The sequence below is a fragment of the Oryctolagus cuniculus genome, chromosome 15, assembly GCF_051225735.1.
Source record: "Oryctolagus cuniculus isolate XC-2025 breed Fujian yellow rabbit chromosome 15, ASM5122573v1, whole genome shotgun sequence".
In the NCBI taxonomy this organism is placed as follows: Eukaryota; Metazoa; Chordata; class Mammalia; order Lagomorpha; family Leporidae; genus Oryctolagus; species Oryctolagus cuniculus.
Window position 1 is genome coordinate 6,606,843 of NC_142881.1, and position 26,332 is coordinate 6,633,174.

The 26,332-nt window shown below is 47.9% G+C and overlaps 1 protein-coding gene across 2 annotated transcripts in view; it reads right to left on the minus strand.

Moving 5' to 3' along the window:
• ABRAXAS2 (abraxas 2, BRISC complex subunit) overlaps positions 1–22,830 on the minus strand; it is a 35,047-nt gene extending 12,217 nt beyond the window's left edge. The window contains exons 1-6 of one of the 2 annotated variants that reach the window (XM_089313852.1): positions 22,133–22,227; positions 16,980–17,070; positions 11,415–11,451; positions 10,824–11,052; positions 9,241–9,307; positions 19–209 (exon numbers count right to left, since the gene is read on the minus strand). In XM_089313852.1, coding sequence (XP_089169978.1) covers positions 19–164 — 146 coding nt within the window. In that variant the 5' untranslated portion in view covers positions 165–209; positions 9,241–9,307; positions 10,824–11,052; ... (1 more) ...; positions 16,980–17,070; positions 22,133–22,227. Of the gene's footprint in view, positions 1–18; positions 210–9,240; positions 9,308–10,823; positions 11,053–11,414; positions 11,452–16,979; positions 17,071–22,132 lie in introns of both variants that reach the window. The other variant, XM_002722143.6, reaches the window with a different exon arrangement.
• Positions 22,831–26,332: the final 3,502 nt, after the last annotated feature.

The window sequence follows — 26,332 nt, forward strand, 5'->3', positions numbered from 1 at the left end:
GGGGGGAGATTGCTTTACCTTCGATTTGGTCTAAAGAGAACATACTCTAAAGCATGAGTGGAATTGTTGGCAGTAGAGATGAAGCTGAAGAGGAGGAAGACAAGGTCGGGCACACCGAGGATGCGAGTAAGTTGCTTATGGATGACTTGCTCTCTGTATGACATCTGCTGCTGTGTGTTTCGCCGGAATCGGTACCATCCGATAACTTTCTGCAACAAAAACAGAAGAAAAGAAGCATTGTAAATTCTATAAAATCTTAGAAATTTTATTCTGGGAATGGGTGTTGTGACACTCACAACCCATATTGGAGTGCTGGTTCAAGGTCAGGCACCCTACTTCTGATCCAGCTCCCTGCCAACGCACCTGGGAAACAACAGACAATGGCCCAAGTACTTGAGTCCCTGACACCCACATAGAAGACCAGGATGGGTTTCCTGGCTCCTGGTTTTGGCCTGACCCAGCTCTGGCCATTGCAGGCACTGGAGAGTGAACCGGCAATGGAAGATCTCTGTCTCACTCTCTGTCATGCTGTCTTTCAAATATATACATATATACATAAATCTTTTAAAAGGTACAGTAAAATATTTTTAAGAAAAAAATTTAATTCTGAATGTATCCATAAAAACCCTTGTACACAATGTCATAGCAGCTAACTGTTGACCAATAGGTGAATAGATTAAAAAAAACTGGTACATCACAGATTCCTACTCAGTAATAAAAAGAAACAAATTTCTAATACACACTGCATGGAAGAACAGCAAAATAATTACGCAAAGGGAAATAAACCAGACCTTTCCAAAATAAGGCATGCTGTCATCTCTTGGTATCCACAAGGGACTGGTTCCAGGACACCCCACAGGTAGAAAAATCTGCTGGTCTCAAGTCCCTTTGTACATAAGTGGACTTCAAAAAGTTCATGGAAAATGCATAGTATGAAAAAAACTAAACGTAGATTTAAACATTTTTATTTTTTATATAAGATTTTTTTTTTAATTTGAGAGGCAGAAAGGTCTTCCATCCACTGGTTCACTTCCAAAATGGCTGCAACAGCTGGAGCTGGGCCAACCTGAAACCAGGAGCCAGGAGCTACTTCTAGAACTCCCACGCTGGTGCGAGGGCTTGAGCACCTGCGCCGTCTTTGTGCAGCCAGGACATGAACTGGCACCATATGCAGTGCCAGCACTGCAGCAGGAAGCTGAGCCTACTGTGCCACAGCACCAGCCCCAAGAAACTATACACAGATCTAAAAGTTTTTCCACAATGATTTATCTTTTCCCTCCATTTTCCACAAACTTTTTGAAATACCTTCAAAAAATGGGATACCTAACACACTCTCCCATATGCTTAAAATAATATTAATACAACATTTACAGAGCTTTTATAATGTATTATGTAGGGAAAAATGAAAGGGGGACGCGTACATGTTCAGTACAGATGCAACCGCCACAGGCCTGAGTACACAGTATATGAATGAAATTTGTGTTCACAATGTTAGAGGGAAACTGAGCATCTAAGACACAGTGGAGGCCACCACAGGCTGTGCCTACTAGCACTCCACTTGCAAACTCAGTGTGGTGCTTGGCATGCAGCTAATTCAAGGGTTTTTGTTTTTTTTTTGTTTTTTTTTTTTTTTTTAAGATTTATTTATTTGAAAGGCAGAGTGACAAGAGAATGAGACAGAGATTTTCCATTCATTGGTTCACTCCCTTAACAGTCACAACAGACAGAGCTACAGCCAGAAACTCCACTCGGGTCCACCCTCTTGGGTGGCAGGGCACAAGCACTGGACCATCGTCTGCTGCCTTCCCAGGTGCATTCCCAGGGAGCTGGACTGCAAGCAGAGCAGGCAGGCCTTGAACCAGTGCTCCAACACAGGGCGCCAGCCCCGCTGCGACACAATGCCGGTTCCACAGAGGTCTGGCTTTTAGGGGCTGGTGTTGGGACACAGTGGCGAAAACCGCTGTCTGTGATGCAGGTTTCCCATAAGGGTGCCAATTCAAGTTCCAGCTGCTCCACTTTTGATCCAATGCCCTGCTGATATGCCTGGGAAGGCAGTGGAAGATGGTCTGAGTACTTGGGTCCCTGCACCCACGTGAGAGACCTAGAAGTCCCTGGCTCTGGATTTGGCCTGGCCTAGCTGTGGCTCTTTTGGCCATCTGGGGAGTGAACCAGCAGATGGATGATCTCTCTCTCTCTCTCTCTCTCTCTCTAACTCTGCCTCTCAAATAAACAAATCTTTTCTTTTTTAAGATTTTACTTATTTTGGCCGGCTCCATGGCTTACTGGGCTAATCCTCCGCCTGCGGCGCCAGCACCCCAGGTTCTAGTCCCGGTTGGGGCACCGGGTTCTGTCCCGGTTGCTCCTCTTCCAGTCCAGCTCTCTGCTGTGGCCCAGGAAGGCAGTGGAGGATGGCCCAAGTGTTTGGGCCCTGCACCCACATGGGAGACCAGGAGAAGCACCTGGCTCCTAGCTTCAGATCGGCGCAGTGCGCCAGCCGTAGTGGCCATTTGGGGGGTGAACCAACGGAAGGAAGACCTTTCTCTCTGTCTCTCTCTCTCACTGTCCACTCTGTCAAAAAATTTTTTTTAAAAATTAAAAAAAAAAGATTTTATTTATTTATTTGAAAGGTAGTTATAGACAGAGAGAAAGGTCTTCCATCCACTGGTTCACTCTCCAAATGGCTAAGGGTTGGAGCTGGGCTGATCAGAAGCCAGGAGCCAGCAGCTTCTTCTGGGTCTCCCACGTGGATGCAGGGGTTCAAAGATTTGGGCCATCTTCTACTGCTTTCCCAGGCCACAGCAGAGGGTTGGATCGGAAGAGGAGCAGTGGGACACAAATATGCCTATACGGGATACTGCTGCTACAGGTGAAGGCTTAGCCTACTATGCCACATTGCTGGCCCCAACAAATAAATCTTAGAGAAAAAGTTAAAAAAAAAAAAAAAGAAGAAGAAGAAGAAGAAGAAGAAAGTTTTTGCTTTTGAAACTTTCTGGAATGTTTCATTTTTTTAATTATCTTTGATGTATGCACTGATGCAGAACCTGCAGACATGAAGGGCCAATCCTGTATGTGCTACAGGATTCTATTTGTACAGAATTCTAGAACACGGTAGCTGATCTACAGTGACATAAAGCACGTCAGTGGTTGAGAAGAAGGGAGGAGGGGAGGTTGAGAAGACAGGATTGGAAAAGCGCACGAGGAAACTTCTGCAGGTGATGGATGTGTTCATTATCTTATCATGGAGATGGCTTCAAGGGTACACACATATATCAAACTGATCAATGTGTACAATCTAAATTTGTGTGGTGTTATGTCCATTATACCTAAAACAACTATTTCAAGTTTAGCTTTGTCAGCTCTAACAATAGCATAACTGAACCGTTTAAGTGAATTAAACTGCTTCATTCTCAGGAAGCATACTTCTCATGATGTGATTTCACTGGACATCTGGAAGACAGATGACATGAGAAGCTTCTGGGAGCTTGCCAAACTGTAGATTCCTGGGCCCAACCCAAACCTGCAGAGTCGGAACCTAAGGGTACGGCCAGGAATCTGATTTAAGGTAAGTGCTTTGGGGGCAGGCGTAAAGCCAATGCTTGGGATGCTGGCATCCCTCACTGCAGTGCTGGTCTGAGACCTGGCTGCTCCACTTCTGATCCAGATTCCTGCTAATAAGCCTGGGAAAGCAGCAGAAGATGGCCCAAGTGCTTGGGCCCCTGCCACCACGTGGGAGATCTGGATGGAATCTGAGGCTCCTGGCTTCAGTGTGGCCCAGCTCCGGCTGTGCGGCCTTTTGGAGGGTGAAACAGTAGACAGAAGAGCTCTCTCTCTCTGTAACTCTGCCTTTTAAAATAAATAAACAAATAAATAAATAAACAACTTTTTTTAAAAAGTAAAGGTGATTTAAAACTGTTAGTATCTTTTAAAAAATAACAGTCCATTTAGTTAATTATCTGGCACTTTCATGTAGAAAGGGAACTGACTCCTTGCTGAGCTCCTGGGCCAGGCCTCCTGCTAGCCACATGATAAATTACAACAACCGCCCTGGGAGGTGTGGGACCTTCCCTCCACTGAGTTCCTATCACCTGCAAGAAGTACAAGGGACGAAGAAATAAGCAATGGTTTCCCGACCTCAGGGAGTACTCCAGAAGAGAAAGCATAACTTCCAATTAAATTAAGGAAAGTAATTACTTCTGGTATCCTGGAAGTGGATAGAAAACGCATTAATTGGCTGGACCTTCTGATGCTTGTGAATATGGCCCAGTTCACTCCAACACTCAAAACCACAGGTAGGGCAGAAATGATCTGCTCTGGAGGACGGGGCATGTCTCACCTCTGCCTCTGCCAGACCTGCCTGGCGCCCAGCTCCATGGCTGCTTTCATGAAATACTCATTAATTCAATAACAGAATCTTTCAAGTGACTACTGGGTGAATAACAGCGTTATTGGTTATGATGATTCCAACAGTTTTATTCTATTTGTATTTCTGAGAAATGAGGGTGTTACGGCCGGCGCCGTGGCTCACTAGGCTAATCCTCCGCCTTGCGGCGCCGGCACACCGGGTTCTAGTCCCGGTCGGGGTGCCGGATTCTATCCCGGTTGCCCCTCTTCCACAGCTCTCTGCTGTGGCTCAGGAGTGCAGTGGAGGATGGCCCAAGTGCTTGGGCCCTGCACCCCATGGGAGACCAGGAGAAGCACCTGGCTCCTGCCATCGGATCAGCGCAGTGCGCTGGCCGCAGCGCACCGGCCGCGGCGGCCATTGGAGGATGAACCAACGGCAAAGGAAGACCTTTCTCTCTGTCTCTCTCTCACTGTCCACTCTGCCTGTCAAAAAAGAAAAGAGAAGAAAGAAAAAAGAAAAGAAAAGAGGGTGTTATCAATTTATGCCAGGTGGCTGGCGCCGCGGCTCACTAGGCTAATCCTCCGCCTTGCGGCGCCAGCACACTGGGTTCTAGTCCCGGTCAGGGCGCCGGATTCTGTCCCGGTTGCCCCTCTTCCAGGCCAGCTCTCTGCTGTGGCTCAGGAGTGCAGTGGAGGATGGCCCAAGTGCTTGGGCCCTGCACCCCATGGGAGACCAGGAGAAGCACCTGGCTCCTGCCATCGGATCAGCGCAGTGCGCTGGCCGCAGCGCACCGGCCGCGGCGGCCATTGGAGGATGAACCAACGGCAAAGGAAGACCTTTCTCTCTGTCTCTCTCTCACTGTCCACTCTGCCTGTCAAAAAAGAAAAGAGAAGAAAGAAAAAAGAAAAGAAAAGAGGGTGTTATCAATTTATGCCAGGTGGCTGGCGCCGCGGCTCACTAGGCTAATCCTCCGCCTTGCGGCGCCAGCACACTGGGTTCTAGTCCCGGTCAGGGCGCCGGATTCTGTCCCGGTTGCCCCTCTTCCAGGCCAGCTCTCTGCTGTGGCCAGGGAGTGCAGTGGAGGATGGCCCAAGTGCTTGGGCCCTGCACCCCATGGGAGACCAGGATGAGTACCTGGCTCCTGCCATCGGATCAGCGCGGTGTGCCAGCCACGGCGGCCATTGGAGGGTGAACCAACGGCAAAAGAAAGACCTTTCTCTCTGTCTCTCTCTTTCTCACTGTCCACTCTGCCTGTCAAAAAAAAAAAAAAAAAAAAAAAAAAAAAATTTATGCCAGGTACCAAGTAACAGTAATCAACTCAGTGATCTGATATTCATCAATAGTATCTTATACTTACTTTTTTGTTTGAGGGAGAAAGAATGAGTGAGTAAGCAAGCAATAGTGCACTCCCATCCACTGGTTCACTCCCCAAATGCCTGCAATGACCTTGGCTGGCCCAGGCAGAAACAAGGGGTGAACTCAATCTGGGACTCCCACAGGGGTGGCAGGGACCCAGGTACTTGGGCCATCGCCTGCTGCCTCCCAGAGTGTGCACTAGCAGGAAGCTGGAGTCGGAGGCAGAAACTGAGACTCAAACCCAGGCACTCGGACATGGGATCCAGGTGTCCCAAACAACCTCTTACCTGCTGTGCCAATGCACACTCCTTCCCAGAGTTTAAACAGACTCCCCATCATTCTGATCAACGAAGGAAGAAATGCCGAATACGCATTGGCGATACTAAGTCCAGCCCTTTAGAGCTAACAGGCTGGGTGTAAAGCTCGGGGGAACCAGCTCACTGGGGCTGAAAGCACACGTGAATAGCCATGCCTGGGTCAGGGTGAACTATGGGGATCTCTCTGAAATCTTATCTCTGCTGAAGTTCCACAATCAGTCTTTCACAGACTTTCTTCTCTGTTCTCCACGCGAGACATTCACTTACAGAGCCAAAGCAATTACAGCACCCTGGGCACATTCATCATCTTCACCTGTGTTCCTTCTGGGCCTATGATGATACTAGGGTGGCTGCTATGTTGACTGCTACCCATTTCAGAGCAGATGCTTCCAGGAGGCAGAGATCTCCCTTTGTACTTGCTTCGTTTGGCCTTAGTCTAAAACCTGAGGCCTGTGGAAACTTCATAAACACAATATGCAATATTTATTCTTCTAGAATAGTAGTTTAGCCCATATTCATGCTGTGCTTCAGGACTTCGATATAAAAATGTTAGCCTCTAGCTTAAATTTAACACCTTAAATGTACCTTGGCAGGCACAGACAACCTTTAAAGCTAAAGATATATATAATCATGTACCTTTCCTGTAAGTGTGTGTAGGGGGGGCAGTTCAAATTACACTCAATTATAAAGATTTTCTTGCCTGAATATTATAAATATCATCTCTTCTGTGCTAGAAAGTTGGAGTTTAGAGAAAAAATCCTTACAGAACTCATTTTATGTACAAGGTAGCACAGGAACACAGCCAAACAGAAAACATACTTCTTGTCCTCAACAAAGATCAGGGAAAAGGGAACATATTTTCCAAGTAAAGTGAAGCAACAAATTCATATCTTTAACTGCAAAGGAAAATGTTAACATTTGCTTTAAGGCAAAGTTCTATCAAACCAAAACTACAGGTCAACTCTCACCCTTCAGACTCCAGACTTCAGGAAAAGCAACCTCAACTACACGTAAAAACCTGCTTCTGCTCTACTAGGAACCAAAGTGGCAAATTCTATTTTAAGATCCCAACGTTAATTTGGAAGTTTGTTCTTACCTACTGCTGAAAAGATTACATAAGAAAGTGCTCTTTTTCCAATTTATCTCGATTACAGCTCACACGGTCATCAAGAAAACCAACTTTTTCAAATAAAGTCTGTCTTTAGTGGTATCACCCACCCTTTATCAACTCCCTTTCCCAAGTTTGCTTGGCTTCCTTCCAGATCTTTCTGGATACATTTGAACACTCACTCAGACTTCGGTTTTAAATAAAATGGCTCAAACCACATCATTTAACTTGGAGATATTTTTATATTATTACCTCCCTCATTCTATTTTAAATGTTTAAAGGTTTTCAAAATTTTTATTTATTTGAGGGGGGTGGGGAAGGACAGAGAGAAAAAGAGATTTTTTCTCCCACCTATTCATTTCCCAAATGCCTATGACAGCCAGGGCCAGGGATGGGCCAGGCCAAAGCCAAGAGCCAAACTCCATCCAAATCTCCCATGTGGGTGGTGGAGGTCCAACCACTTGAGCTGTCACTGCTGCCTCCCAAGGTCTACAATGGCAGGAAGCTAGCATCAGGAGCCAGAGCCAGGAACTGAATCCAGGCCCAGCCCAAAGTGGGATGCAGGTATCTTAACTGCTAGGCCAAATGCCTGCTCTTATTCCACAATATGGAAGCATGAACCTAACAGAATTAAACATTCCTGAATGCTAGACATTTGCTCTAAGAACTCTCACTATTAAACAATGGAGCAACAACTTTGTACACTGGATCAAGATGCCACATTGCTTGGCCTAAAGTTGGGCTCCATCATTAATCGGTGTTGACGTTGGGCAAATTATTTAACCATAGTTGCTTCCACAGGACTTTGAGAAATTTGCCTCGGAGGGGTGCTACAAAGATTACATGTGACAGTACATTGAGTTCTGAGTACACGGCCTGGCACAGGGCTACAGTGTTCAATGACTCCAGTTTCTCACACTTTTGTATCCAGGTATAATTGAATTTTCAGGCTACCTGAGGTGAAACTATATATTTAAAATTTGGGGGGGGGGGGTCAGCGCTGTGGCATAGCAGGTAAAGCCACCACCTACAGTGCTGGCATCCCATATGGGTACTAGTTTGAGTCCTGGCTGTTCCACTTCTGATCTAGCTCTCTGCTATGGCCAGGGAAAGCAGTGGAGGATGGCCCAAGTCCTTGGGCTTCCATACCCGTGTGGGAGACCCAGAAGCAGCTCCTGGCTCCTGGCTTTGATCAGCATGGCTCTAGCCATTGTGGCCAACTGGGGAGTGAACCAATGGATGGAAGACCTCTTTCTCTATCTCTCTCTCTCTCTCTCTGCCTCTCCTTTTCTCTGTGTGTAACTCTGAATTTCAAATAAATAAATCTTAAAAAAAAAAAAAAAAAGAAATGATAAACACATAACTTGGTGGAAAATCATCCATGTTCAACTCTGAGCTTGAAAGAGTACCATATCCGAGTATGTTTGATTACATTTTATTTTAAAAGATTTTTATTTATTTATTTGAAAGTCAGAGTTACACATAGAGAGGAGAGGCAGAAAGCGAAGTCTTCCATCCGCTGGTTCACTCCCCAATTGGCCGCAATGGCCAGAGCCGCGCCGATCCAAAGCCAGGAGCCTCTTCCAGGTCTCCCACGCGGGTGCAGGGACCCAAGGACTTGGGCCATCCTCTACTGCTTTCCCAGGTCATAACAGAGAGCTTGATTGGAAGTGGAGCAGCAGGGACTTGAACCAGCGCCCATGTGGGATGCTGGCACTTCAGGCCAGGGCATTAACCCACTGCGCCATAGCACCAGCCCCTACCATTTGCTTTTCAGAAATACTTTTTCTTATTATAAAATTAATGCATATTTATTAAATGTTTGCAAAATTTGTTTTTCAGTTACAAGGTAGAAAGACAGAACCACCCAGAGTCAACTAACCTACTATTAATTTCTCAGATTATAGTTTTTTTCTTCTAATTATTACATAATGGAATCACACTATAAATATTTAAATTGTAAACACTCAAATCTGCAATTTATTTTAAAATCCACTTAACAGAACTCTCAGAATACAAACCTCAAATCTCACTTTACATTCGTTTCTGGTTTTAAATTTGGGAGGTAAAATGAGAAATGATTTCTGAATCACAAATGGGCAACAACCAGAACATACCTTTCTCCGATCTTTAAGAATTCTGTCCAAACTCTCTTCATTAACTTTGCTTGCGTAGTCATAAAAACTGTTTTTTGGGGGAAAAGTTAAAAAAAAAAAGCTTGTTAAAACAATAGTTTTGTGACAAGGAGGTGCTTAGCTACATGTGTCTTATGGGGCTCCTAACTCTCATAAAGACATAATTGCCTGAATAGGTAAAGGGAAAGCAGTCCAAATGCCTTCCTGATACAATGTATCTTTTGCATCAAAGAATACTTAAAGCCATCGCTACATTCAGAAGATATCACTTTCCCAGGAGGGAGGTGCTGCAAACGGCTGTGACATCCTTTCCTTGTTTCTAAGTGTCAATTGCATATGAAAAAAGATACTGTAGCAATTCATTTTCTGAGAAATGAAGGGAAATAAACACTTGCTGAATGATTAATAAGACACCCAGCTGCATTTCCCATGTTGTTTCATGTCATTCTTGCTGCAAAGCTGGAAGTATTAGTTTAGCCCAACAATTCATCAAGTTTCATTCTCAGTTTTGTACATAAAGATACTGGGGTTAAGTGACTCGGCCCAAACCAAACAGCCAGTAGACAGAAGGGCTGGGATCTGAAGCCAAATCTGACTAACTTCAAACCTAATGGGCTCACCTCCAAAAAAACCAATGTGCTCAAGATCCGGGGTTGGCTCTCCAGGTCTAAGAACACGCTGGTCTTTCCACCAATCGTGCCATTCCCTTGGCCTTCTCCCACTACCATAAGCCCAGGCCTTGTAAAGCAGGAGGAGTTCAAGGTATAACAAAAATATACCAAACTGGTAATCAGAAGATTCCAGCTCCAGCCCCAGTTCCGCTTCTCACAGTATGTCCTCAGGCAAGTCACTTTACCTATCTGGTCTCCATTGCCTTCTTTAGCAGAACAAGAAGTCTGGAGCAGACAGCTCATTTCTAAGGCTTCGTTCTGTTCTAAGAACTACAAGTCTGTTACTTAAGGCCAGTTCATTCTCGTCTGGTTCTGTGCTTCTGACTGTGTCCTAAGAAATCCCTCCAAAAAGTGAGGCAGGGCGTGTCCAACAAAGCTTCAGACGATCAGGGCCCAGCTGGGCTCTTTCACAGACCAAACACAGGCAACGTGTGCAGCAGGGCCTGAATCGCTTCATGCACTCTGAGACTCTTTCCAAGTGAACTGCCAGCAGTCTGTCTGACTCCCCTGGTTCCTTTTCAGTTATATGTGAACCTACAACAGACCAGTTCTCAGCTCCTTCAGGGCTTCATTTGCAGGCAACCACCATGAAGGATGGTGAGCCTCTGAAACAACCAATAGGCAGGGGTGTATGCGTAGGGGGCGAATACCTGAGTCCCCAGGGATTCCCGGGTGCAGGGGAGGTGGATGTTCGGGCCAGGTGACAATGAGAGAGTGGTCAGAGTGAAAGTTGCAAGGAAAATACAGCAGGAAGAGCCACAGGCTTCGCAGGTGTGAGGAAGGGAAGGCAGTGATGAGCAAGAACACTGGCTTGTTCCCATGTGGCAGCACAGGCTGGAAGGCACTTCCCTTGTGACTGGGAAGGGGGAGAAGTAGGGCTTCAGGGACTCTTACCAGAGTTGAAATCAGACCAGCCAGCAGGTGGAAGGTCTGGGGCTGAGAAAGAAGGCAAAGGGCTGGGCGGTGGTTTGAGCGAAGTCCAGTGAGTAACTCTGATGCTGGACTTTGTCTCCCTCATCCTTTTGTCTTCCAGAATGTTTCTCAGTCATGTGCTTTCTCCCTTCTCAATGTTTTTCCTCCCACTTCTCTCTGTTTCTGTCCCTTGATTGGTCATAATATGGAGCTGGTATATATTAATTTAAATAAACACAAAGAGCAAGTTGAACATGGAACCCTTTTACTCTTCCTTGGAGTGTTTTATTTACAGGCAATCCTCATTTAACTTTCTTCTCTATGGTTGAGCAGCTCTTCACAGGGAGGACGGGGGACGCTTACACTCTAAGTCATCCAGGCCACAATCCACACCACCTACCACAGTGCCACACACACACTGAGAGCTCAACAAATGCATGAGTTTAGGTGCCCACCGATGGAAGAGCATTTGTGCTTTTGTAGCCATAATCAGCTACAGGCCTAAATATATTAGCCTTCAATCAATCCATCTTTTAATAAGGACTAAAAGCTACAAAGAAGGATGTGGCTTACCTAAAAAGTTTTGAACAAGGCTGATGGTTGTGGATTTCTGCAGTTAGAAAGAGGAGATGAATCTTAGTTAATCATGTTAAGAGACAGGCAACTACAAAATAGCTCATGACTTCTGTAATCTAAAATCTCAGACAACAAGACAACGGTTTTCCTTGAAGCAGGCGCTGCATGTACCCTGGTGAAGGCGGTGGCATTCCAAGGCTTACTCCCTGGGACCCCCCTCAGAACAACGCAGACCGCAGATCGAAGTTGTTTCCGGTTGTCCATGTAGGAAGCGTGCCATCCGGAAGCTTTTATTCAGCAGCATGCAACTATCGTGTGCCTTGTTCAACCCCACCTGCTTATATAAAGCATAGCGGGGGAAACCACGGACTGGAAGCACTGAATCGAGCTGGAGAGAAGCTATGGGGACAGCATGGGACAGACGGCCTGAGCCACCCTGCCCTCAGTAACCAACTAACAACTTATCCCAGTACGAGGCAGGTATGTAGAAAGGACAGGAACTCCAGAAGTCTACTAACCCTGTCAAAGGTGCTCAGCACTGAGGGAACATTGATAAGGCGAATCCTAACGGGTTCTGAAAAGTGGTGTGATTAGCACAGTGATCATTTCTTTATGCTCACCCGCAGGGCTTACAGCCTGGGTGTTTATCAGACCATGAGACGGATCATTCAATTCTTTTTTTTTTTTTTTTTTTTACAGGCAGAGTGGACAGTGCGGCTGGCGTGCTGCAGCTGGCGCATCGCGCTGATCTGAAGGCAGGAGCCAGGTGCTTCTCCTGGTCTCCCATGGGGTGCAGGGCCCAAGCACTTGGGCTATCCCCCACTGCCGTCCTGGGCCACAGCAGAAAGCTGGCCTGGAAGAGGGGCAACCGGGACAGAATCCGGCGCCCCAACTGGGACTAGAACCCGGTGTGCCGGCACTGCAAGTGGGGGATAAGCCTAGTGAGCCATGGCGCCGGCCGATCATTCAATTCTACTAATCACATTCTCCCAGAGTCACCTATCACCTGCTGTTGAAAATGTCACAGTCTGGAGTCTGGCACTGTGGTACAGTATGTTAAGCCTGAGCCTGCAGAGCCAGCATCCCATATGGGTGCCCATTCAAGTCCTGGCTGCTCCATTTATACCCCAGATCCCTGCTAATTCACCTGGGAAAGCAGTTGAAGATGGGCCCAGTGCTCGGGCCCCTGCACCCATATGGGAGACCCAGATGAAGCTCCTGGTTCCTGGCTCCATTCTGGCCCTGCACCAGATGTTGTGGCCTTTTGAGAAGTGAACCAGCTATGGAAGACCTGTCTCTCTCTTTCTCTCCCTCTCTCTGTAACTGTGCCTTTCAAATAAATAAAATTAAAATTAAAAAAGTTATAGTTTTCCATCACAGTTATTTCAGAGATACTCTTAATAATTAAGATGTGGAACATTTGTAACTAAAACAGTAGCAGGAGTTCAGGGGAGAAAAAAACTCATCTTCTGTTTTAAAGGAAAGAATTTTTTTTTTTTTCTGGCCAGGCAGAATTAGACAGTGAGAGAGACAGAGAGAGAATTATAGACAGTAAGAGAGAGACAGAGAGAGAGTTATAGACATTGAGAGAGAGAGAGACAGAGAGAAAGGTCTTCCTTCCATTGGTTCACTCCCCAAATGGCCACTATGGCTGGCGCGCTGTGCCAATCTGAAGCCAGGAGCCAGGCGCTTTCTCCCAGTGTCCCATGCGGGTGCAGGGCCCAAGCACTTGGGCCATCCTCCACTGCACTCCCGGGCCACAGCAGAGAGCTGGCCTGGAAGAGGGGCAACCGGGACAGAATCTGGCGCCCCGACCGGGACTAGAACCTGGGGTGCTGGCACTGCAGGCAGAGGATTAGCCTAGTGAGCCGCAGCGCCGGCCAGGAAAGAATTTTTTTTTTAAAGATTTATTTATTTGAGAAGCAGAGTTACAGACAAAGAGAGAGAGAGAAAAAGAGAGAGAGGTCTCCCGTCTGCTGGTTAACTCCCAAATGGCCACAAAGGCCAGAATTGGTACAATCTGAAGCCAGGAGCCAGGAGCTTCTTCTGGGTCTCCAATGCAGGTGCAAGGGCCCAGGGACTTGGGCCATCTTCCACTGCCTTCCCGGGCCACAGCAGAGAGCGGGATCGTAAGTGGAGCAGCTGGGACTCAAATCAGTGTCCATATGGGATACTGGAACTGCAGTTGCTGGCATTACCCGCTACCCCACAGTGCTGGCCCCAACATTAGTTACCTTTAAAAACACACTATTGACAATATCCAAATTTGCCTTCTTTATTTTCTGAAGGAAGTTAGAATTTTCTCAGATTTTTTGCAATACTAAGCAAAAAATCACCATGGAGAGTATAGGGTGATGGTCTGGAAACTGAGAAGCTGCAGAGGAGGACGGCGTTGGGACGCTTGTTAACTGACAGGTGGGTCTCTGCAGGCAGGCAGCCTTGCCTGGGAAGTCCAGAGATTCCATGCCCCACAGCTCATCCAGACCGACTTCCAGCACATGGCCTCTCAGAACACGTTTCTTCAAAGCTTCCCATCCTGTGGTGTGGCTGTTCCTGTTTCTCTTCCTAACAGGTGGGCTGAACACTTGCTGTCCTGCTGGGGCCCTTCCACTCTTTCCAACAACTCTTCCTGCATTTCCTCCCCAATCTGTGGCTGCCTCCTCCCTCCCACTCCAAGAAACCAAGGTGGACAGCTCTGCTTAAAATGAGTTAGTACAGGGCCAGCACCGTGGCGCAGTAGGTTAATCCTCCGCCTGCAGTGCAGCATCCCATATGGGCGCCAGTTGGAGTCCTGGCTGCTCCTCTTCCAATCCAGCTCTCTGCTGCGGCCTGGGAAAGCAGTAGAAGATGGCCCAAGTCTCTGGTCCCCTGCACCCGTGTGGGAAACCCAGAAGAAGCTCCTGGCTCCTGGCTTCAGACTGGCGTAGCTCTGGCTGTTGCAGCCATTTGGGGAGTGAACCAACGGAAGGAAGGCCTTTCTCTCTGTCTCTCCCTCTCATTGTCTGTAATTCTACCTCCCAAGTAAATAAATAAAATCTTTTTAAAAAAAAATGAGTTAGCACCTGGATTAAACATCCAAAACATTAAAAGATACTGATGATAATACTTAAATCTTAAATAGGCTGGCACCGTGGCTAATCCTCCACCTAGCGGTGCCGGCACACCAGGTTCTAGTCCTGGTCGGGGCGCCGGATTCTGTCCCGGTTGCTCCTCTTCCAGTCCAGCTCTCTACTGTGACCCTGGAAGGCAATGGAGGATGGCCCAAGTGCTTGGGCCCTGCACCCCATGGGAGACCAGGAGAAGCACCTGGCTCCTGCCATCGGATCAGTGCGGTGCGCCGGCCGCAGCGCGCCAGCCGCAGCGGCCACTGGAGGGTGAACCAACGGCAAAGGAAGACCTTTCTCTCTGTCTCTCTCTCTCTCACTGTCCACTCTGCCTGTCAAAAAAAAAACAAAAACAAAAAAAAAACAACAAAAAAAAACACAAGATGCCAACATTTTGTTTTCAAAATATATATTCTATATAAAAGTTCTTCATAGTATAAGAGTAAGATAAAGGTGCTTGTGCATGAATTCAGACATTGTCAGCAAATAATAAATTTGGCCATTTTATTAAAACATCTTATTCTGGAGGTCAAATTCCCTACCACATTCTGGCAGGGAACACTCCTCGTGGACTTGATCTAACATTTGACCTTTTGACTCAAGTTTTTCAGAGTCCCAGGTTTACATTTTTCACTATCTATTTTTTAAAAAGAAACATGTCCCAATGGTAACACATTTAAAATGACACTACCAAACACGTGGTCCATGAGACCCACAATCATTCCACCAATGAGCTGTGTAGAGCTAATATGAAACACTGTACAGCCAACAATGGCTGTCATGGCTCCGGATTAACCACACTATCAACTAGCACCTCCCCAAACCTACAAAAGCTTGGAAGCTGATCCTCACTGACAGAACCAGGTTTATGAATCAAAAGAAATGACACATATGCTATGCAGCATTTTAATTATCACCCTATTTCTTTAAAAATAAGCAGCCAGAATATTAATCAGTAATGCTGTTTTTATAATGCCAGGTAACAGAGCTCCTTCTTTCATGGTTTGCTGTTACTTAACTGTATCTGGCAACTTAACTTTTATCTGCCAGAGTAATTTTGAAAACTCAGGAGCAAATACTAAATAACGGCACAAATGTCCCATGAAACAGAATTCTGTGAGAATTTTAGAGTTCAGCAACATAAAAACAAAACTTCTCAATAAAAGATGAGCTGCACACTGTACACGTATCAGTCTTTACCTGGTCTGTCAACATTGCGGTTTGAAGGTTTTGCCCTTTTAGGAAACAGTTTAGTCTCCCCGGTCCTAGGTCTACCTGAATCTTCACTCTTGCACCCAGTCCTCGGAGTGGGAGGTAACCAGCACATGCTTGAATAATTGATGCGTTGGTCCCAACATGACGTAACAGCCAGTAGGATTTCAAATTGCAAGCAACTCACCTCCCATTCTGTATCCTGGTGGCACAGAAACACACTCCCCGCAGGGCTCGGGCACTCCGTGCCTTGTGCCTCCTGACGCACTAAGCCCCCTCCAGCCTGACATCTTCACTGATCTCCCACGAGTCATTTCTCTCCACTTGGGCACTTACAGGATTTTCTGTTCCTTTCCACAGGTGCTCATCTGGCACTGTCTGATATTTCTGTGTATCGGTTGTATCAGGTGCTCATCTGGCACTGTCTGATATTTCTGTGTATCGGTTGTATCAGGTGCTCACGGCACTGTCTGATATTTCTGTGTATCTGTTGTATCCTATCCCCTCCAGGGCTCTGGAGGACAGAAATGTATCTGGGCACACCTCCCTCAACCTAGCGCATGTGTCTCACACACGGATGTTCTTCCGTGTTCGCTGCATAATAAACGGAACACGCTTTGTACCGTCCTGAGCATCGGGATGCTCTGTTCTGTGATCTGCCAAAGTGCGCCTGGAAGGCCTGCTACCCGCACTGATCAAAGGGAGACTGATTAAACGTGGCAGCGTCTACAAGCTCCCCAGTCTTCCTCAGGAAGCTCCCCGGAAGTGACTGGATTATTCCTCAGAGGCCAGGCGGATTCAGCAAGTATCTCATGCAAACAAGCGTGAACATCTTCGCCAGAATCCTCTAGGAAGGACCAGCCCCGGCCACCCGCTCCTGTGAATTTGAGGTGACACTGGCAATGGGGAGAGCAAAATCTGCAAATCTGAGGTTCACTGTGGTTTTGAGGAGACTATCAAGTGGTGACTCAGTGACAGCGATAGCAGAGGGCAGACCAGCTGGCGGGCGAGGGGCTTCAGGAACAGCCACCCTCCCAGCTGGCGGGCGAGGGGCCTCACGGAACAGCCACCCTCCCAGCTGGGCACTGTAAGTTCACACTGACTTTAAAAACAAATCTCTTATCATTCGTTGGTGCAGATCATTCTATCTATGCACTTGTAATCCTTTAAAATCAGCTAAGAAGCATGGAACAAAACAAATAGTAAGTACATATATTAAAAGGACACCTCTAAGGTAACAACTTACCAATTATCTGCAGAAACTCTGTGTTGCTGATCTGTGAGTCACTGATGCTGAAGGTTTCTTCTTGTCTTACCTCTCCCAGCAAAAATCCTTCCTGAAAGGAAAATAGTTGCAGACTAAAAATAAAGGTAATTTTTACTGAAATTAGGAGATGTTGGGAATATTGATTATTGTTATTATTTACAATAATTTTAACAGTACTCCAAATAAGCTTATCAGTGTAAACTACTATTCTATAAACACACAAGTAGACTAAAGCAACCTGTTAACTACAGTGTTTGAATAAAGGATTCTGTAGTAAGATAAAATAATATGTTGACCCCCACAATGGCTAGAGCTGGGCCAGTCCAAAGCCAGAAAGCCAGGGGCTTCCTCTGGGTCGCCCATGTGGGTGCAGGGGTCCAAGCACTTGGGCTGTCTTCCGCTGCTTTCCCAGGCACATTAGCAGGGAGCTGGATCAGAAGTGGAGCAGCTGAGACTCCAAGAAGCACCCACATGGGATGCGGGCACTGAGGAGGCAGCTGTCCCTACTGCGCCACAGCGCTGACCCATCTTTCCTGCCTTTAGAATTCATCACCTCAGTCCTACTACGTCTCATAGGCAATGTCAAGTGCTCAGGAAGCAGAAATGTCCCAAGGTTGTTTTCTTGATATAGAATGTGCCCCACTGTTTATGAAACACTGCTGATGATGAAGGGGTAAAGGAGTTAACACAGAAGGCCAGGTTCCCTTCCTGAGGTCTCTATTCAAATAGCACCTTGCCACAGATGCCTTGCCGGACCGACATAATGCAAACAGCACCTGCTAGGCACTCTGGCCCCAGGCACTATGTCCTCTCCATCATTTTTCCTCTTAAGCCTCTCCCTAGCCACCGCATTACAGATTTATATAGAAAATAAGTGCCTACACCCTGCTAACATGTAAGCTTCGTGACGGCAGAGATTCTGTGCTTCCACACTGCTGGATGCGCTCAGCCCTCAAGCTCCGTGCCGAACACACACTGTAGCAGCAGTCAATAAATACTGGCTAAAAAAAAGAAAAAAAGAAAAAGAAAAGAAAGAAAGAAATACTAGTTGAACAATTTGTTGAAACAATGCCCTTGGACTACACACCCTTCTATCTTGGGCTGATTGGTCAAATCAGCTAAAAAGGCTTCCTAGTTTAGAAAAACTTTCCAAAGAGGCCAGCATTGTGGTGTAGCGAGTTAAGCTGTTGCCAGCAGCACCAGCATCCCATATGGGCGCCAGTTCAAGTTCTGGCTGCTCCACTTCTGATCCAGCTCCCTGCTAATGCACCTTGGAAAGCAGCACAGAATGGCCCAAGTCTTTGGGCCCCGATACCTACATGGGAGACCTGGAAGGTACTCCTGGTTCCTGATTTCAGCCTGACCCAGTGCTGGCCGTTGTGGCCATTTGGAAAGTGAACCAGCAGATGAAGGACCTCTCTCTCTCTCTAACTCTGCCTTTCAAATACATGAAATCGCTTAAAAACATAAAAACGTCTCCAGGAGTGAGCATCGGTGCATCAGCGGAATCCCTGCTTAGCACGTCTGCGTCCCCTGTCAGCGCGCCTCGTCTGCGTCCTGGCTTCTTTTGCTTCCGATCAAGCTTCCTGCTGATGCGTGCCCTGGGAGGCAGCATGTGCTTGAGCTCCTGCCACCCACGTTGGGTGGACTGAATTCTGGGCTCCTGGCTACGGCCTCCCCCTCCTGCGGCTGTTGCAGATATGTGGGGAGTGAACCAGCGGAGGGAGGCTCTCTCTGACTCCGTCTCTGCCTTTCAAATAAAATGAGAATAATTAAAACATGAAAAAAGTTTCCAAATTCTGCAAGGCTGAAGGGAGAGAGAAGGCCACTTCACAATCTAGCTCTGCATTTGATTTGGGAAGAGGACCTAAAATCCCAAATCATCAAGTGTAGGTCATTTCCCAAAGCAGCAAGATACAGATTCCCTAAACAAACAAACAAAAACTGCGTCCCAAAAGAGCGTCCAAGACTACCAGCTTGAAAAACACTGACTAAACAAGCTTGTCTTACCCTGTGAAAGCCTTTGCATGACGAGTCCTCATTAGAAAAGGTCTGTCTTGTAACAAGCAGGAAAAAAAACTTTTAAACTACACTAAGAACAAAACAATTTAGTGTTCCCACGGAGCATCAGACCTTGAGAACACAGCTAGAGATTCCCAGTATTCCACAGTCTAGGACTGTCAGATTTAGCAAAAAAGGTAACAGAACACCAGTTCAACCTGCATTTCAGATAAACAACAAAGTAATTTTTATGTAAGTTTTAGGAATATACTTAACAACTAAAAAATCATTTGCTAGCTCTCTCAAGTTCAAATTGATCTGGATGTCCTGTATCTCATCTGGCAACACCCTACAACACCACTCAGTCTGAGAGACAATGATATAAATCAACATCAACATCAAGACATTTTAAAGCCAAGTGCAAAATGACTGTTTAATCATCAGGTGGTCTGGAGGATCTGAGCCACTGCTACTTGGAACAGGAGTAGGTGGACTATGGTGTGGGGGCTAGGTGCGGTCCAGCGCCTGTCAATGTGTGGCCTGCAAACTAAGACTGGCTTTTCTACACAACATCAAGCTTCTGTATATGGTAAGGTTATCGTAAGACTAAGCAGTGGGGCCAGCACTGTGGTGCAGCAGGGTTAATGCCCTGGCCTGAAGCACCAGCATCCCACATGAGCACCGAGTTCTAGTCCCAGCTGCTCCTCTTCCGACCCAGCTCCCTGCTAATGGCCTGGGAAAGCAGTAGAAGATGACCCGAGTGCTTGGGCCCCTGCCACCCCCATGGGGGACCTGGAAGAAGATCCTGGCTCCTGGCTTCAGTTCTGCTCAGTTGTGGCTGTTGTGGCCATCTAGGGCGTGAACGAGCAAATGGAAGACCTCTCTCTCTGTCTCTACCTCTCTCTGTAACTCTGTCTTTCAAATAAAAAAAAAGAGAGAGAAAGACTAAGCAGCTACAAAAATAGTTGTCCTACTAACTACAGTGAGGTGGACCTGTTATTTATATTGTTAATATAATATTTATATTGTTAATTCTTAATTCAAATATAATATTTATATTGTTAATTCTTAATTCAAGAAATATTTAGGGCATGGATACCGCTTGAAATAATATTTATTTTTATTTTAAAAAACAGGAGTATTTCACGAAATGTGTGAATTATAGGAAACTCACATCTCAATGTCTAAACACAGCTTTATCGGAACACAGTCACCCTCAAGGATGTATTACCTGGGGCTACGTCCTCGCTGCAACAGCAGGGTTGGGTAGTTGCTCTGGAGACCCACCTGGCTCACAAAACTTAAAAACGCATGCGATCCCAGCTCTTTACAGAAAAAGTTTGTTAATCTCAGCTCTCAAGAATAATTAATGATCTAAAAATTAATTTCTTGCCTGGACATAAGAAGCTTGCACTACAAAAGTAAATTCTGGCTTCTTCAACTTTAAAACTATTTTCAAGTATTCTTTATCTGTAAATGCAGCAAGGGTAATATAAGCAGGAGCGTCCGATAAAACACAGTTGCAAAACACTGGCACTGGTAAAAATTTACATCAACTCCAGCACCATGCTGGGAACAGGGTAGATATTAAGGGGGTAGTTCTTAAAGTGATAATCCGATCTAAGTAACAATCATTCCGCTACAGTCATAGAAAAGCTATCCACTTTTCAGAGCCAGTGCTGTAGCTCAGTGGATTAAGCTGCCACCAGCATCCCACACGAGTGCCGGTTTGTATCCTGGTTGCCCCACTTCCGATCCAGCCCCCTGCTAATGCACCTGGAAAAGCAGCGGAAAACGGCCCAAGTGCTTGGGCCCCTGCACCCACGTGGGAGGCCTGGACATGGCCATTTGGGGAGTGAACCAGAGGATGGAAGATCTCAGTCTCTCCCTCTCTCTGTGAACTCTTTCAAATACATAAATAAATTTTTAAAAACAAATGAAACTATCCATTTTTCAACAGCATCACTGAACTCATGTTACAGTCCAGGGGCAGTACGAGTATCACAAACCGCCAGCACGCGGACCGCCCTGCATTGAACAGCTGGCCAAGAGCGGTAGCAAAGGCCAGTGTCCAGCGTCGCTCTGGGAAAACCCAGGCTCTGCGTACGCCCATCACCAACGTCTACTACCAACGCTGACAGATGAAAGGCACGCTAGCTTATTTCCACTCAGTTTGCAGCTGGAACCATCTCTCTGCGAGGTCAGTTTTTATTAATGGAGGCTAAGAATGCTGACAGCAAACCAAGCCCAGCTCCTCCAGCGGTGTGACCATTTTGCTTTGTAATGACAACCACGGAAAGAGCCCCACACACGTACTTCACGGATTTTAATCGTCCACTATTCGGGTCACTTCAAACAATCCCCCCAGTTTGGCGGGCGAGCTGAAGACCTCCTGATCAAGCGAAATTACCTAGTTTCTCAAAGAACTGCCAAGTGGAGGCCAGCGACACTGAAAGACAACCCATAAAATAAAGACTCGGACACGGACAGGCTCTGCTCCCCCTCGGGGCGCCAAAGCCCACGCCTCTCTGATCGCTCAGACGCGGGCCTGACTCGAACCCGGTTTCGCCGAGAACGTCCTGTAGTTGCCGAACATTCGCAACGAACTAAACGCGCAACTGGAAGGAGACGCAGACCCTGCCCCTGGCGCTCCTGTTTACGCCTCTCTGTGTGTGAAAGCGCACAACGAGCACGAGTCCGGACAGCACCCCCCGAGACCTGTGAGGCCGGCGGGCGGAGCTGGGTGTCTCCCCTCTTTCCCGACCCCCGGCGCCCCTCAAAGATGCAGAAGCCAGACTCTCGGGGAGGGGCAGGCGCCCGGAGTCCACCAAGCGACTCCTGACACAGCGGCCGGCCGGCCGGGACAGACTTGGGGGACCGGAGACGGCTGTCCCCGGGACGGCCGGGCTGAGGGTGGGCACCGAGCGAGGGGGCCCGGCCCGGGGGTGGAGGAGCCCCAGTCGGCGGCAGGAGCTGATCGGGGGGCGGCAGCCGCCCGGGTCACCAGCCCCTCCGGCCCGCCCCGGAGCCCGAGGGGCGAGCCGCGAGCGGCCCCTGGTTGGCCGCGGGCGCCGGCCCGAGGCGGAGGCTGAAGGCCCCCCAGCGGCCGCGGCAGGGGGCCCGGCACCTACGTGGTCCGCGTTGCTGTTGGCGCTGTGGAAGCACACAGCGCTGAAGGTGTAGCCCGAAATGGAAGCCGCCATGATGGAAATCTCCAGCTCCCCCATCATGCCCCGCGCAGGGCGCACAGCCTTCCGGCCGGCGCCGCCCCGCGGCATCCTGGGAAATGCAGTCCCCGGCGGGCGGCCGGCGAGGGGCTTGAGGGCCCCACGCGAGGGCTCGAGGGGTGCGGGTTTTCGTGACGGAAAGCCCCCCGCCCTGGAGGCTCCGCAGGGCCTTGTCTGTAGAGCCCGTGAGAGCTTTCCCTTGGCAGACGAAACTCTTCATGGTTAGAAGCCGAGGACGAGGGACGCTGTGTGTGGCCGTCGGCCGCTTTGGGAGTGGACATGGCGGGGACATGACGTGATTTCCATGTTGATGGGGCCGCGCTGGTTGCGAGGCGGCGGTTGCAGGGCGAGGGCGGAGGGAAGGCAGAGTGTTACAGTAACCCAGACCCAAGAAGCTGCTGGGTTCTGGGCACGACGGCACACACGTGTAACAAGAAGTCGCGGGAAGAGGACAACACAAGTAATTAACGGGAAGTAAACTGTCAACAGGAGGAAGACAAACCAGAGACGGGCTAACATCGTCATTGTTTTCCAATCAGTTCAGGCTTTCCTGTTCAGAACTGGTGGCCGAGTCCGCACAGCATCCTTGCCAAGCCCAGCAAACGGAAGAGCTCTGACAGCTGAACCCGTCGACGCCTCCCCGTCTCTCACCCTACACGGGGCAGGCTCCGAGCCCTGGAGTCCAGCGCCAGCCCACCGGCCGCTCGGTCCAGGCGCCCGCATGGCCGCGCCAGCGCCTCACTCAGGAAGCCTGAGTGGGCAGGATTGTGGCCCTCAGCAAGGATTCAGCCCCACAGTCCAGAGTCACCCCGGGTTCCTACTTCTGCCTTTAACTCCTTTCTTGCCGAGCCTACTCTGAACCCAGCAGCTCAGAGTCCTTCAGCATTTAAATATAAAACTTAAGTCATGTTGCTTCTTGGCCAAAGCCCTAAGCTCACAATGATCTGGTCTGACTTCATTTCCTCCTGCTGTCCCTTGGGTTTCCTGGGCTGCAGCTACACTAGTTTTTCGGCTTCCTGCATTCCCTCAGGGCCGTTGCCCTTGCTCTTCTTCCAGATAGCCGCCTGGAGTCCTTTCTCTCTGGTCAGACCCCCTTGCAGGATTTGCTGACTTCTACCCTTGCTGCTGGGGAGGTGGTCAGCTCAGCCTAATGGAATTCTCCCCAGGGGAAGACGGTCTCCTGGCCTACAGTCACTCCTCCTTTTCTGGGCAACCAGTGTTCAGTCCCTGGTCATTGCTCCAACTTGGGATAATTCCATAGGGCCATCCCATCTTTAGAGTGCCCCGAGTGGGGCGGGGGGTGCTGGAACTCTGCTGTAGTGGTACCCAAGCCCAATACTTCCTTCACACACTCATACTTCTTCTCCTTCCCAACAAGCGTTGACCCTGGAGCCCGCCTTGTCCAGCTCAGTCTCAGAGATCCTCCCCACCCCCAGAGAATCCTCCTCGGGTGGCCTCCCCAGGATCACAATCCTACCCCACACTCTCAGTACCACTTCCCTGCTTTGCTGGTCCCTTCACTGTTTATTACCATTTAGCACCGTGTCTGTTTTATTCACTTTCCCCATCTATTGTCTTTCTCCCTCCACCAACATGTTCTGAACTTCCTGAAGACAGGGACTCCTGTTTCATTGGCTTACTTGTTGTATCTCCACTATCTGGAATAGTGGCTGCATGTAAATGTTGCCCAATACAAGACTGTTGAGTGACTGTCACATGAGAGGGTGGGAGGGGGCTGTGTTCTCCTGCAGCCATTAAACTGCCGCTTATGATGCTGGCATCCCATACCAGAGTGCTGGTTTGTGTCCTGGCTGCTCTGCTTCTGGTCCAGCTTCCTTATAATGCACCTGGAAAGCAGCGGAGGATGGCCCAAGTGCTTGGGCCCCTGCCACTGATGTGGGAGACCAGGATGGAGTTTCTGGCTCTTGGCTTCAGTCTGGCCTGGCTTTGGGTATTGCAGGCCCTTGAAGAGTGAACCAGCAGATGGAGAATATTCTCTCTCTCTCTCTTTATCTCTTCCCCACCTCCTGCCTTTCAAATAAATAAATGAATCTGAAAAGAAAATTAGAGAGGATCCCAGGGAAAATGGCTGTGTTTTATCAGCAGGGTGCAGGAGGGGGATGAAAACAGAAGTCAACAAGAAGGTATTGGTTTGCTAATAAGGACATTCCTAGAGTTACACCTAGAAGAAATTATTTAGGATGCAGGATATGAAAGAGGAAAGAGAGTCATGGACTGGCAGTGTTTGAGCAGAGAGGAGAAAGAGAAGAAGTTAGTAACTGTAATGGAATTCTGAACTTTGGGGACACAGGGCTGAGTATGAAGAATTTTTAGGGGTTGGCATTGTGGTGCAGCAGGTTAAACTGCTGTTTGGGATGCGACATGCCATATCAGAGTGCTTGGTTTGAGTCCTGGCTGCTCCGTACTTGGGATTCAGCTCCCTGCTAATGCACCTGGGAAGGCAGCAGATGATGGCCCATGTGCTTGGGCCCTGCCACCGACATGGGGACCCACATGGAGTTCCAGGCTCCTGGCTTTAGTCTGGCTTAGCCCTGGCTGTTGCAGGCACGTGGGGGAGTGAATCAGTGGATGGAAGATCTATCCCTCCCGCTGTTGCTCTGCCTTTCAAGTAGATAAATCTTTTTTTTTTTAAATAATTTTTAGTCTTTTAGTATTTTTGTGTGATGCGATACCTCTTCTCATGAAAACCGTCAGCAAAGTGTCCATTTTGTGAGAGCATGCCCATGATGTATGCAATGGTTAAGCTGTGGAATAGACTGTTTGGGTTCCAGTGTAAGCTCTAGCACTTGCTCTGCAACTTTGGGCAACTTCTACGCCCACTGGTTCGCTCACCTGTGAAATGAGAATGCCAGTGTGCACCTTGTGTGGCTATCATCAGGAGTAACTGAGATAGTATATGAGAGCGTCAGCGTGTGCCTTGTGTGGCTATCTTTAGCAGTAACTGAGGTGGTATATTGCATGTGCTTAACACAGTCCCTTGGCACTCAGTAGCAGCTGCATAATTACTAGCCATCATTTTTTAAAACAGAGTAGGTTTTTTTTTTAAGATTCACTTATTTATTTGAAAGGCAGAGTTACAGAGAGACAGAGGCAGAGAGAGAGAGAGAGAGAGAGAGAGGTCTTCTGTCTGCTGGTTCACTCCCCAGATGGCCACAACGGCCAGAATCGCACCAATCCGAAGCCAGGATTCCAGGTCTCCCATGTGGGTGCAGGGGCCCAAGGACTTGGGCCATCTTCTACTGCTTTCCCAGGCCACAGCAGAGAGCTGGAGTGGAAGTGGAGCAGCCGGGACTCAATCCTGCACCCACAGCACCGGCCCCAATGAAGTAGTTTAAAAGAAATCTATCAAGAAAAGATCTCCAAGAATGTCAATATTGTTAAATGAGGGTGTAAGTTGCGAACAATGCAGATAGCAAGACCCCAATTATGTAAGTCATAACAACACACTTCTGCATGTGTAAAAAATGCGGGTTAATGTCACACTATGATGGTTTTGAAAGCGGGAACAAGAAAATCCAGTTTCACTTGGATCCTGCCCATTTTGTAGCTGAGAAAACAGAGACAGACGTAAGAAGCTTAAGTTAACTAACTTGCCCAAGGTCATACCTGCACGGACTAAGCCGCGATTGAAGTTCGAGTCTTCTTAATTCCACAGTCCATGAGTAGACAGGAAAATACAAAGAAAAAGACTGAGTGGTGTCAGGGGCCAGGAGAAGGAGGGCCGTGCAGTCTTGAACATGTCTAGGTTAAAGTAAAAGGGACACCTGGGCAGCCACAATCAGTAGAAGCCGGGGCAAGACGTTGGAACTGGAAGTCGCTCATAGTAAGAGCGATAGCCAACCTGTTCCTAGCACTGACAACACCACGTCAGGCTCTGGTCAAAGCTCTATATATGTACAGTGTATTGACTTGTTTACTCTTCCTAACAGCTCTCTGAAGTAGACTCATTTTAGTCTCCATTTTACAGGTGAAGAAATGAACATTTACTGAGCGTTTACCATGTGCTAGGCAGACAGGATTTTACAGGGATGCCCTCTCTGCAGCTGCCCTATGTGATAAGTGCTATGTTCATCTGTGTTGTAA